This window comes from Eubalaena glacialis, chromosome 4, assembly GCF_028564815.1.
Source record: "Eubalaena glacialis isolate mEubGla1 chromosome 4, mEubGla1.1.hap2.+ XY, whole genome shotgun sequence".
In the NCBI taxonomy this organism is placed as follows: domain Eukaryota; kingdom Metazoa; phylum Chordata; class Mammalia; order Artiodactyla; family Balaenidae; genus Eubalaena; species Eubalaena glacialis.
In genome coordinates this window covers 182,513,388-182,527,177 of record NC_083719.1, presented here as the reverse complement: position 1 = coordinate 182,527,177, position 13,790 = coordinate 182,513,388, and the positions used below count along the sequence as shown (strand labels likewise).

The window sequence follows — 13,790 nt, the reverse complement described above, 5'->3', positions numbered from 1 at the left end:
TAACTTAATACACAGTGGAACCTCCCAAGGTGTTCACTGCGTTTTAAAATTAAGACGTCAGGTAAACCTCTGAAGGTGAAGTTCAGGAAAACGTCACCAGACCCCGAAGTTCAGATGGAGGGGATGGTGCCCGGGAGTTAGGACCGGAGGCGCAGCGCAGTGCATCCAGCAGAGGGCGCTGTGGCGCCGCCTCCCAGCTCCAAGCTGAGGCCGTCCAGCATCCTTGAAAAAGGAGCATCTCATACTTGAAGTCTGGGGGCTGGAGTGGGAGGCTTCCTTACAGACCTGACCAAGGGATTCTTACTGCACAAGTACAAAAGGCTTGATAAGTCCTCTCAGTGGCTGGAAAAGTTAGTGTTTAATCTTTAGATATACTTAAAATGGAAATTAAATTTATACTTGACTGGAGTTTAATTTTTTGTTATTTAAAAAATTTTATCCAAGTGGTACCTGCACAGGCCCACATGTCAAACTGTAAGGAAGAGCCAAGGATAGACGCAGAGGTGCCCCCTTGCCACCCCAGGGCCAGGCAGCTTTCCCTAAAATCGTTTCTGTTTTCTGAGCTTCTCAAAGATTTCTTTCCATCTTGGTATTATGCATACTTGTCTTCCTATTTCTTGACTTATCAGGAGCTTCATCTTTATTTCTGATTGGGTGCAGTGCAGCCCATATTCCTTTTTATTGGCCGTTTAATTTCACTGGTTTCTGCTGCCTGAATTACTAGCAGAATGCCTGGGGAAAAGGGCACACACATATCATGCTTTAGGCGTTCGGGAGAAAGGAGGGGAGAAAATGCCTAACGACTTGTGATCAAAGATACAGCGTTTCAAGAACTCAACGTGATAGCAGAGCGCAGATAAGTTTTATTAACTCCCAAGTATATTAAAATTAGTCGGTTATTTAAAAATTTTTAAAGGAATTTATAAAACTCCTTTCCTTTCATGTATAATCCTAGCAAAATTTTACCTGACATAAGGACTAGATTTGTGTCTTCTAAGTGAGGGTGGAGGTTACTTCCCCTCTGAATTCATTAGCGTCCACTCTAATGGCCATTCCATTTATAACACAATAACCTCGTTAAAATGACCTGCCAGGACTTCCCTGGTGGCGCAGTGGTTACGAATCCTCTTGCCAATGCAGGGGACACAGGTTCGAGCCCTGGTCGGGGAAGACCCCACATGCCACGAAGCAACTAAGCCCGTGGGCCACAACTACTGAGCCTGCGCTCTAGAGCCCGTGGGCCACAACTACTGAGCCTGCGTGCAAGGAGAAGCCCGTGCACCACAACGAAGAGTAGCCCGGCTCGCCACAACTAGAGAAAGGCCGCGCGCAGCAACGAAGACCCAACGCAGCCAAAAAAAAAAAGACCTGCCAGGCCAAGGTCACCCCTGCAAAGGGCCAGCAATGACCAGCATCAGAGCAACACCTGTATCTCCAGGCTGGGTCTGCCATAATTTGAAATCAGGACCACGCCTCCTGGGCCAGAAGTGGGAAGGGGGAGGGGATGCTCCTGGAAAACCAGGGAGAAGTGGGGATGAGGACAGAAAACTGCTGCAGTAAACGTCCTGCCCTAAAATACAGCTTATTATGTGACCGTAGAAGGAGGAAATAAACGTTTAAGTGTTTTATGAACGCTTTTGGAGCTTTAAAGAAAATGGAGAGTATTTTAAAAGAACCAAAGTGTCATGGCTGGAGTTTTGAGGGCAGGGATAGAAGTCACAGAATTCTGCCTGGAGAAAGGAAACAGCTGCAGTTAAGGGCCAGGTGGGAGGATGGAGAGAAGGGAAGGGCTCACCACTGGGGAGACGGGGAGGCTGGCTGGGGGAAATGGGCATTTTCAATTTGTCCAGTTTTATTTTGCTAATTAAACATTAAAAAATTATGTAGTAATATTATATGCACTTGCCATACAAAAACCCGATTAGGCCAGAGACATACCAGTCTCCTTCCAGGGCCAGGACTGGGGTGGTGCCCATGAGGCGCCCAGGGCACCAAACTGAAGGAGGCACTCACTGTCAAGGTCGTGCCATGGCAGGGTCAGCCCCCGGAGGGGAGCAACTCCCTAAATTTGGTGCCCTGGGCACCTCGCTTGCCCCGCCCCATCCTAGCCCCGCCTCAGCTTCTCCCCGGCCTCCACCAACTCCCACTCAGGAGAGGAAGCCCCTCCCTTCCCTAACAGCCCAGTGTGCATCCATGAGGGGGCGTGGCTGTGTGCCAATAAAACTTTATTTACAAAACCAGGCAGCTGGCAGGATTTGGCTGGAGGGCGGCACTCTGCCGCCTCTGCCCCCAGAGATTTACTAAGCAATTGTAAATCACTCACACAATTGCATGGCATGGATTATACTTTACTGCTAAACTGATTTTTTAAATTTTTAGGTAGAGAGGGGATCGTTGCACAGCACCATGTATGTCCTAAATGCTACCGAATTATGCACTTTAAAATGGTTAATTTTATGTTTTATGAATTTTATGTCAATAAAAAATGTATACGGTAATGCATGCATGTGGTTAAAATTCGCATAGAAGAAAAAGGTATAAAAAAAGCAAGTCTTCCTCTTTCTACCTCATGGAGATAATCTTTTTTGGTAATCATTTTTAACAGCTAACATGTTTAGTTCTTCTTGTAGTTCCTAGAACTTTAAAAAATATAGTTCTACTTCTTAATTTATCAATTGAAAATTTTTTAACTTTTAAGTTTGGAAATAACTCCAGATTTTAAAAAGGTTGCAAAAATAGCACAAAGCATTCCCATATGCCCTTCAGCCAGGCTCCCCCCAAATGTCAACATCTTCCGTGACCCGGAAATTAACCCCAACTCAACACTGTTAACCGATCGAATCACTTGATGAAAGTCCTGTTTGTGGACCAGGATCCAATCGGGGGTCACACACTGTGCTCATTTACATACGGAGCCAAGAAAGAAAACAGCAGGAACACAAGGAACAGATTAAGGAAATTAGGAAGAGGCTTTTATTAGATGGATGACTCATGTAGCCCTTGACATGGTAAGTGGGTTTGTGTTACTCTAAACAGGATGATGACTTCTCTGGTAAGTTAATTGAGACTTTTCAGAATAAGAACCGGAGTGCTTTCCAGTACGCATTCTTTAATTTTGTCACTTAAAGCAGAGCAGAGATGAACTTTAGATAGATCTTTCAAACGGGCACTTGCTTCCACCTTTGCAAAGAAACTTGCAAAACCAGATTCAAAAGTGATGATATTGGGACTTCCCTGCTGGCGCAGTGGTTAAGAATCCGCTTGCCAATGCAGGGGACACGGGTTTGAGCCCTGGTCCGGGAAGATCTCACATGCCGCGGAGCAACTAAGCCCGTGTGCCACAACTACTGAGCCTGTGCTCTAGAGCCTGTGAGCCACAACTACTGAGCCTGCGAGCCACAACTACTGAAGCCCGCACGCCTAGAGCCTGTGCTCCGCAACAAGAGAAGCCACCGCAATGAGAAGCCCGTGCCCCACAACGAAGAGCAGCCCCCACTCGCCGCAACTAGAGAAAGCCTGCGCGCAGCAACGAAGACCCAACGCAGCCAAAAATAAATTTTTTAAAAAAAGTGATATCATTAGATGTTTGTCAAAACCCATAGAACGTACAACATAGGGTGAACCCTGATGTCACCAAAGGCTTTAGTTCAAAATGATAACGGGTCAATATTGGCTTATTGGCTGTAACAAATGCACCAAACTTAGATGTTAATAATAAGGAAAACTGTGCGTGGGGTACAGGGTGGGGCATTACGGGAATTCTCTGTACTTTCTGCTCGATTTTTCTGTAAACCTGAAATTGCTCTAAGAGAAAGTCTATTAAAAGGATAAAAAGTGATGATGAATTATTTATTTATTTATTTATTTTTGGCAGAGCCACGGGGCTTGCGGGATCTTAGTTCCCCAACGAGGGATTGAAACCATGCCTCCTGCAGTGGGAGCACTGAGTCTTAACCACTGGACCGCCAGGGAAGTCCAATGATGAATATTTTAGAGAAAAGCGGATGTACTATTGGCGAAACTCCTTTATCAAATAACGTGCGTTTGCCAGCAAACGTTTTGCTCTTGTGGTTGGACAAAAGCTCCGTGCAGGGGGCGAGGAAGCTTCTAGCGAATGCCCAGTAGGCGTGTGAGTTCGTAGTCCAGTCAAGATATCCTGGGTCTTCCCTGAAAACACAGGCTCCAGAGAAGAGCTGTTCAGCGGTTGGCGATCCATCGTGAGCTGTGACGCCGCGTGGGTGGTGCACCAGCCCCGTGGGCCACCAGGAAGGGTCGCTGTGAGAATGGAGGGGCCCGAGTGGGAAGCCAGTCCACACACATGGAGCCGTGGACGGTCCAGGGTCCCCGCTGGCCTTGACTCAGCACTCAGGACTGAAGCAGGTCCCTTACAGACACATCCACTCGAAGCCGCCGCAAGACCATCTTCCCGGCGAGCTGGATACAGGATACAAGATTCGGCTCTTCTGGATCCACATGTGCTGGTGGTCAGAGCGAAGATGCTCGCTGGAGTTCTGAAAGCAGGAGCTGCGTTTCTGATGACTCAGCAATGAACTGCCTATGATTTCAAGTGGCACATCTCAGGGATGTCTGCTGTAGCTTGAACACTGCAGAACTTGAATCTATCATTCCAGGGCCCCAAGTATTGTGACTTTTAAAAAATATATATATTCTTTTCCATTATGGTTTATTACAGGGTATCGAATATAGTTCCCTGTGCTATACAGTAGGTCCTTGTTGTTTATCTATTTTATCCATAGTAGTTTGTATCTGCTAATCCCAAACTCCTAATTTATCCCTCCCCTACCCCCTTTCCCCTCTGGTAACTGGAAATTTGTTTTCTATGTCTGCGAGTCTGTTTCTGTTTTGTAAATAAGTTCATTCGTATCATATTTTAGATTCCCCATATAAGCGATATCATATGATATTTGTCTTTCTCTATCTGGCTTACTTCACTTAGTATGATAATCTCTAGGTCCATCCATGTTGCTGCAAATGGCATTATTTCATTATTTTTTATGGCTGAGTAATATTCCATTGTATACATGTACCACATCTTCTTTATCCATTCATCTGTTGCTGGACATTTAGGTTGCTTCCATGTCTTGGCTACTGTAAATAGTGCTGCAATGAACATAGGGGTGCACAAATCTTTTTAAATTAGAGCTTTGTCTGGATATATGCCCAGGAGTGAGATTGCTGGGTCGTATGGTAGTTCTATTTTTAGTTTTTTGAGGAACCTCCATAATGTTCTTCATAGCGGCTGTACCAATTTACATTCCCACCAACAGTGTAGGAGGGTTCCCTTTTCTCCACACCCTCTCCAGAATTTATTATTTGTAGACTTTTTTTTTAAACAAATTTATTTATTTTATTTTATTTATTTACTTTTGGCTGTGTTGGGTCTTCATTGCTGCACGCAAGCTTTCTCTAGTTGCGGCAAGCGGGGGCTACTCTACGTTGTGGTGCGCGGGCTTCTCATTGTGGTGGCTTCTCTTGCTGCGGAGCATGGGCTCTAGGCGTGCGGGCTCAGTAGTTGTGGCGTACGGGCTTAGTTGCTCCGTGGCATGTGGGATCTTCCCGGACCAGGGATCGAACCCGTGTCCCCTGCATTGGCAGGCGGATTCTTAACCACTGCGCCACCAGGGAAGTCCTTACTTGTAGACTTTTTAATGATGGCCATTCTGACCCGTGTGAGGTGGTACCTCACTGTAGTTTTCATTTGCATATTGCGACTTTGAATATTAAGATCTCAGTTTTTTCGAAGAAGACCCGAAGTGTTCCGTGGGGCTGGGCTGTTGAGACTCTGCTCCACACACCCAGACAGGATTTTCCTCACTTGGGGGTGGAAGACATTGATGATGCTTTCTTAGGTGTGTTTGAAAATCACATCAGATGCCACAAAGCTTACAGAAGCTGAACGCAACCAGAGAAAGATGGAACCCATGTGCCGCCATCCTCCAAGGTGAAGCGCTGGCCCTTCCAGCTTCTATGTAGCTCTTGCTTATGCACCAGTTGTCTGGCCTGCCTGAGCGGGGTCGCCAGGGCAGGCACCCCCCCAACCTCCATGGGACCGGAGCACCCAGGGCCACCACTGCCTGTGTGCTGGCCCTCTCTGACTTCCTGGAAATGCAGAGTCCAACGGGTCTTCACCAGACCAGGTCCCAGAGCCCTGATGAGACACTGCAATGGTACATCCCCTCACGGACAGGGACGCTGTATTTTTATCATCTTCAAAATTGGATAGATGATTTGTCTTCATCAGCCCCCACTGCGTGGCCCAGGGGGGCCGCCTGCTTGGGCATGGTGGCAGGGGGGCTTTTCCTCATGCAGCCCCGGAGCCCCCAGTCTCCCCTTGATACAACCCAAAGAACATACCTGTCAGCTTAGCATCTCTGCTCCATGGGGTCAAAAAAAAAAAGCACAACAGGAAAAGTTATCAAAAACTTACCATTTGGGCAATTCACTTCTAAGATTTCAATACTGATGAAATTTTAACCAGAAATGAGATTCAAGAAAATGTGTCACTGAAAGTCTGAAGTCCCTCACTGGGGCTGTAGGTGCCGATTTGCTCTGGTCTTTGTGCTCTGTTTGCAGGATTAACTTGAAGTCCCTGGAAACACAACTCTGACATAAGAAAACTGATAGACGTGAAATGCCAGATCCAGGAGCCATCATTATTTCTGTTGCAACCTCAGGGCCAGTCCTGTTGTTGGCTCTTGGTTGGATCTCTGCTGATCTTTGTGAGATGTCCCCACACCAAAAGCAAGTCAAAAAACCACAACAGAGCACAGGGAGTCTGGAGGCAGATCCTCATCCAAGGTGATAACTCTCCTGGAGCTTTTGGGGCTGGGGGGGGCAAGGTGTCAAAACATAGCCTGTTCATGGATTTCCAACTGATTTAAAAACTCGATTCTTCTAGTGCAACCCAGACATCAGACTACAGTAACCAGGCGGCCCGGGGTCTGAGCTGCACATTTGTTTCCAGCGAGGCAGTGTGGACTGCAGAGAATATCGTGACCTGTGATCTCAGTAGGTCTGTGACCTGCGACCCTAGTTTATTCACTATTATGAGTTGATGCAGTTTGCTGATATGGAGACGTCACATTCGTGAAAGTTAATGTAGTCTGTGAGGAAGGCTTCTGATCAACGGCAGCTCTACACTCGGGTCTGCCAGCCAGTCCTCTGAGGGTGTGCTGAGGGCCCTGGAGGGCCCAAGTGAGGCAAGGCACAGGCTGGTGCCCATGGGATGGAGTGGCAGGCACCACCCCACAGTCACCGCTCTAGACAGCAAATGACTTCTCTCCATGCCTGTCCTCAGGGCCAGGTCCTGGGGAGCACTCTGGACATAGAAAGGGAGAGAACAGCTAAGCTCAGAGGGCCTCTAACATCAGGGTGACCCGGAAACACATCAGGACCAAGAGAACAGGGGTGAGGCTCGAACATCATCTTCTGTTTCAGATTAAGCCCACACAAAAATAGGAAGTTATTTTTTAATTGACAATCAATCAATATAATCCATCACATTCGTAGTCTAAAGAAGAAAAAAACACGTGATCATATCAATAAGAAAAAAGCATTTGACAAAACTCAACATCCAATTATGATAAAGACTCTCAGAAAACTAGGAATAGAAGGAAACTTCCTCAACCTGAAAAAAGGCATTTGTGGAAAATGTACAGGTAACATTACACTTAGGGGTGAGAGACTGAAGCTTTTCCCCTAAGACTGAGAACAAGGCAAGGATGTCCACTCTCACCACTCTTACACAACATCGTACTGGATGTTCTAGTCAGTGCAATAAGGCAAGAAAAAGAAATAAAAGTCATCCACATTGGAAAAGAACTGAAACTGTTCCTATTTGTAGACCACAAAAAACTCTTAGAACTAAAGACTGAGTTCAGCATGGTCACAGGAGGCAAGGTCAAGAGCCAGAAATCAACCATACTTTTGTACACTAGCAATGAACAGTTGAAAACTGAAATTTCAAATCAGTACCATTTAAAATAGCTCCAGGGGACTTCCCTGGTGGTCCAGTGGTAAAGAATCCGCCTTCCAATGCAGGGGATGCGGGTTCGATCCCTTGTCAGGGAACTAAGATCCCACATGCCGTGGGGCAACTAAGCCCGCGTGCCACAACTACTGAGCTTGTCGCCTCAACTAGAGCCCACATGCTGCAAATTATAGAGCCCAAGCACCCCGGAGCCTGCGCGCCACAACTAGAGAGAGAACACCCGCACACCACAGCTAGAGAGAAGCCTGCGCGCCGCGACGAAGAGCCCGCATGCTGCAACTAAGACCCGACATAGCCAAAAAAAAAAAAAAAAAAGCTCCAAAACCAAAACATACTTAGGCATAAATATAACAAAATAAGTACAGGATCTGCATGCTAAAAATGACCAAATGCTGATGAAAGAAATCAAAGAAGATCTAAATAAATGGAGAAAACACACCACGTTCATGGATTGGAAGACCCAACATAGTTAAGAAGTCAATTTTCCCCAAATTGATACACAGCTTTAATGCTGTTTAATCGAAATCTCACTAGGAATTTTTTTTGTAAATATAGATAAACTGATCTAAAATTTATATAGAAAATTCTAAATTTATATAAATAGCCAATACAATACTGAAGAAGAATAAAGTGAGAGGAGCCAGTCTACCCAATTCTGAGACTGACTAAAGCTGTCGTAATTAAGACAGTGTGGTATTGGTAAAGGGACAGGCACACAGACAAATGGAACAGAACAGAGTGTTCTGAAGTAGGCCAATTGATTTATTTTTGGCTGCATTAGGTCTTCATTGCTGCACATGGGCTTTCTCTAGTTGCGGCAAGCGGGGGCTACTCTTCGTTGTGGTGTGCGGGCTTCTTATTGCGGTGGCTTCTCTTGTTGCAGAGCACAGGCTCTAGGAGCGTGGGCTTCAGTAGCTGTGGCACGTGGGCTCAGAAGTTGTGGCTCACGGGCTCTAGAGCACAGGCTCAGTAATTGTGGCACACGGGGTTAGCTGCTCCACAGCATGTGGGATCTTCCCGGACCAGGGATCGAACCTGTGTCCCCTGCACTGGCAGGCAGATTCTTAACCACTGCGCCACCGGGGAAGTCCCAGGCCAACTGATTTTTGACAAATGTGCAAAAGCAATCCGATAAAGGATAGTGTTTTTAACAAATGATGCTGGAACAACTGGTTGTTTCGTATGCATAAAAATGAACCTCGACATAAACTTTACGTCTTATACAAAAGTTAGCTCAGAATGAAGCGGAGCTAAATGTAAAATGTAAAACTATAAAACTTTTCAAAGAAAACAGAGGAGAAAATGTTCACGACCTCGGGACAGGCGAAGAGTTCTCAGGCGTGACATCAAAAGCACGATCTTTCCAAAAAAGAAAAACTGCTAAATTGGATTTGATCAAAATTATCGGGAAAAAATTTTTTTTCTCTGCAAAAGACACTTTAAAAAAAAAAATTTTTTTTTTAAAAATTTTTGGCCGCAGAGCACAGCACGCGGGATCTTAGTTCCCCAACCAGGGGCCGAACCTGGACTCCCTGCAGGAGAAGCGTGGAGTCTTAACCACTGGACCACCAGGGAAGTCCCCAAAAGACACTCTTAAGAGAATGAAAAAAACACTTTAAAGACTGGGAGAGAATATTTGCAAATCACATATCCGGCAGGGGATCTGTATCCAGAATATACAAACAATTCTCAAAATTAACAGTAAGAAAACAAACAACACAGTTAAAAAAATAAACAAACTTCAACTGACATATCACCAAAGAACATACATGAAAGGCAAAGCCCCTGAACAGGTGCTTGCCATCGTTAGCGATTACGAAAATGCAAATGACAACCACAGTAAGATAACACCACACACCGATGAGAATGGCTAAAAAGAAAGATGCTGACAACACCTGACAACAAAAAATGCTGGTGACGAGGTGGGACGAGAGGAACTCACACCTGGCTGGGGGAGCTCGAAATGGTCCCATCCCCCGGGAAAACACGGGTGGTTTCGGGTAAAGTTAAACATACACTTACTGTAGGAGCCAGCAATCCCATTCGTAGGTATTGACTGACCCCAAAGAAAGGAAAACATGTGTCTATACATGAGAGTGCTTCTAGCTGTTTTATTCACAATCACGAAAAACTGGAAACAGCCCAAATGGCCCCGCAGCTGGTGAATGAATGAACGAGCCATTAGGGTCACAGAACACAACTCAGCAACAAGAAGGAACCACTGACTCACAGGACAGCTGGACGGGATCTCCAGGCTCCACACTGGGTGAAAGAAGCCCGTCACAAAAGGTGTCTCCTCGATGATCCCCTTTATACGGCATCCCCACAGAGACAAAAGTACAGTGACGGAGAGCAGACCCACGGGTGCCAGGGGTTGAGGGTGAGAGGAGGTCGTGACTACCAAGAAAACACCCGAGGGAGGTTTGGGGGTTATGCAACCTTTCTGTGTACTGATGTGGGGACAGATACCCGAGTCTGTATGTGCGTCAAAACTCATGGGTCTGTGCAGCCCACACCGTCCACTTTACTCTGTGCTAATTTAAAAAATAAGAGTAAATATGGGAAACAGTTTTCAAAGCAGATACATCTTTAAAGGAGGTAAGCCACCGTTTTGGACAGAGGTGTGGGGTACCAGTCCAGTATAGCTCTGCTTGGGTTCAGCCCAGTTTTGGCGCGGATGGGTTGATCTCCGCCTGGGAGAGGCTGATGACGATGAGGACGGTCATGGTGGACCACCAGCGGCAGCATCTCCCAGCACTGAGCTGCCTCCCCACCTGCAACGCTCCCAGCGCCGGCTACAGCCATCTACCCTCTGTCTTTACCAAGGCAGGACCCGAGGTTCAAAGACGGGGGCACTTGTCGGAGGCTGGTGGGGTTCCGACGCCCGTGCTCCCGGCTGCCTTCTACTCACCGTGCCTGCTGCTGCCGGGAGTCTATTCAGGGCCTAACCTGCTGCCCCCGAGAGCCTGGGACGTACATACCGTAGCGGGCGATGAGCGGGATGTGTGCGCCAGGGAGTGCCGGGTGCCGTCCATGCCCCCGTGGATGAGGTAGGCTCCCGCGCCGGAGACGATGGGGCTGCCCCCGACATCCATGGTGATGCCCACCATGCTGTGGGCGGGGACTGCGGTCGGGGAGGAGCCTGCCACGGTCACCTGGGCACCGCCCGGGGCCTCGAAGTACGACGCGGAGCTGCTGGGGGCGTACATCTGGGGTTCTGGGTTGTAGGCGTACGCCGTCCGCCTGGCGGGAGAGAGAAGGCTTCAAGTAAACGCCGCAAACCACAGCGCCGAGCACGTGGCTAAGTCAGACACGGCTGTCAACACAGCGAGTTCACAGCCGTGGTCTCCGAAAGCATTCGGGACCCCAGCTGACCCCTCAGCCACTGGTCATTTACAAACCGCACGTGCAAATTGCACTCGACGGGGGCGGGGCTTGGTGGGTGGAGCAGGGCTGTACCTGACCCTGGTTACTGGAGGTCCACCCCTGGGATAAGACCACGTAGAGCTGTACACACACACACACTCGCGTGCACAAGTGCGCCTAAAGGCTGTGAAGCTGAATATGGCCCGATGTGGTGTCCTGGTTTTGATACCATCCCGCAGTCATAGAAGATGTCACCACCGGGGGTGGGGAGGCTGGGTGAAGGGTACAAGGGACTCTGGGCTAATTTTGCAACTTCCTGTGAGTCTCTAGTTCCTTCAAACCAGAAAGTTTTTTTTAAAAAATGTAATTGCATAATAAAAAGAATGTCTAAGGGATTCCAAGAATTTGTCTGAAATCCTTTAACATCTGGATCAAATCATTAACCATGTCGGTTGATGTACATCCGGCCGCAGTGAAAGGCGGTCAGTAGGGGTTTTTCCTCAGGGGTGACTGAGGGAAGGCCCCTCTGGGGGACAGGGCAGCCTCTCCGACCCCCGGGGGACGTCCTGTCTGACTGCAGTGCAATCAAACCAGGATGCTGCTGCGGAGGGTCCCCCAGAGCCTGCTGGGGGTTCACAGGCTTCACACGCGCTCCTTTGGGTCAGTGTGTGTCATGCCTTCAGTGTTGTGCTGCGGGCACCCACGACTCCAGCAATCACATCTCTTTAACCACAACCAAACCCTCCCGTGCCCTCAGGACGGGAGTCGTGTAAACCAGAGGCAGAAACAAGCAAAAGGACGCGTGTCCCGAGCACAGTGAGCTTCTGGGAAACGCATCATTTTCTGCCCCAAGCATCACGGAGTTTGAAGGCAGAAGACCCTAGACATCCTTGACAAATGGAAGATCAAGTTTTACCAACACCAGAAAAAGCCAGAGGTTAACAGAGGCCAGAATGAAAAAGCAGAGATGCACACGGTTTCTGGATTGCAAAGGATGTCTTCAGACTTAGAAGGTGGATTGTTTTTTGTTTGTTTGGTTTTAAAGACTGCCTTTTCTAGAAGTAAAAGTATAACAGTCTGTGATTTCTGAAATCTCCACCAGGCTGTGATGTCCTTATGCCATTGTTAATAGTTGGGACACATCACCCGAAGGGTAAGGGAAAGGATTTTGTGTAAACACATCCCCAAGGGAGCTCAGTGGGCATTGTGAAAGAAGGTTGGGATGTGGCCTACAGTTGGTTCCCTGCGAGGCCCCTTTCGGGGGAGGGGGAGGACACCACGTACAAGGCTCCGTTGGTGTAGACGGCGTCCCCCCCTTCCACGTACTGCACCTGAGGGGGATACACGTGCTGCACGGGCTGGACCTGAAAAAACAGCAGATACTTGGTGTTACACGGAGTCTCCTTGCTCAGGATTTCCAGATTATTCAGGCAGAAATACCTCCTATTGCCTTTTGTGAACACTTAGTACCACATTATGGTTGTCCTGCCCCCAGCTGGCACTTCTAGAAAGAAACCAGGAGAGACAGTCACGTCAAGGCCACGTACTCCGGATGAGCCCAAACGGAAATGGAACCGCAGCGGGTCTGGGCCCCTATTCTGTGCGAGGAGGAGCCCAGCTCAGAGCAAAGGTGCAGAGCAGGGTTGGGGGGATGCCTGCGGTCTGCTGGCCAGTCCTGCTGGACAGCAGACGCCAGAGACATGGACAGAATGCAGACCTCGGAGCGCCCGATCCCCCCACGGCCCCTTGGCAGGGGAGGGGGCTCAAGCTGCTCATACGCTCCACCGCCCCCCTGCCACTCCTTTCGGTGGCCCTGGAGGCCGTCCCTGGCAGCGGGGTCGGGGTCCTGGGAGCCACGCTGCAAGAGACTCTGAAGGTCTGAGGCGAATCAGCACGAGCGCTGTGCCTGGAGTGGGGCAGTGGGGGTGGAGGGAGGAGGCCGGTGGGAAGACCCCTCCCTCGTCGGTCAGTTCACAGCCTCAGCTGATGACCCCCAAGGGACTCGGGCCCTGCTGGTGGAGGCCCAGAGCTCTGTGTGCAGAACTTCGGGACCCCACCGCAGAGGGAGGCTTAGCAGGTCCCTGATTCAACCTTGTTTGGGGGTGAGAAGATCAAGGGCCAGTCTCATCGTGCCCTCTCTGTAGGCCTTCTCATGCAGCAGCAGGACAGGGCCGATTCCCACCTCTGAGGACAGCCCATCCCGGGGGACACATGCACACACACAACCCCCTTCGTCTTAGCGGACTGGGTAAGATGCAGAGGTCAGCCCCAAAGTCCGGGTGGCCCAGGAGAAACAGCGGGCACAGGCCCAGCCCCACAGAGGAGGGCAAGCTTCTGGAATCACAGGAGTCGTGGTCGCCCCTCCCTCTAGGAGCTAAAGCAGGGCCGCTGGTTCCCTGCTAGCTCCGCCCCC

At 48.8% G+C, this 13,790-nt stretch overlaps 1 protein-coding gene across 4 annotated transcripts in view; it reads right to left on the bottom strand.

Annotated features, from left to right (window-relative positions):
- RFX2 (regulatory factor X2) overlaps positions 1 to 13,790 on the bottom strand; it is a 96,412-nt gene that overhangs the window by 28,711 nt on the left and 53,911 nt on the right. For all 4 annotated transcript variants that reach the window (XM_061190641.1, XM_061190644.1, XM_061190642.1 and 1 more), the window contains 2 exons: positions 12,662 to 12,741; positions 10,993 to 11,254 (listed from right to left, as the gene is read on the bottom strand). In XM_061190641.1, the coding sequence (XP_061046624.1) occupies positions 10,993 to 11,254; positions 12,662 to 12,741 (342 nt within the window). The remainder of the gene's footprint in view (positions 1 to 10,992; positions 11,255 to 12,661; positions 12,742 to 13,790) is intronic.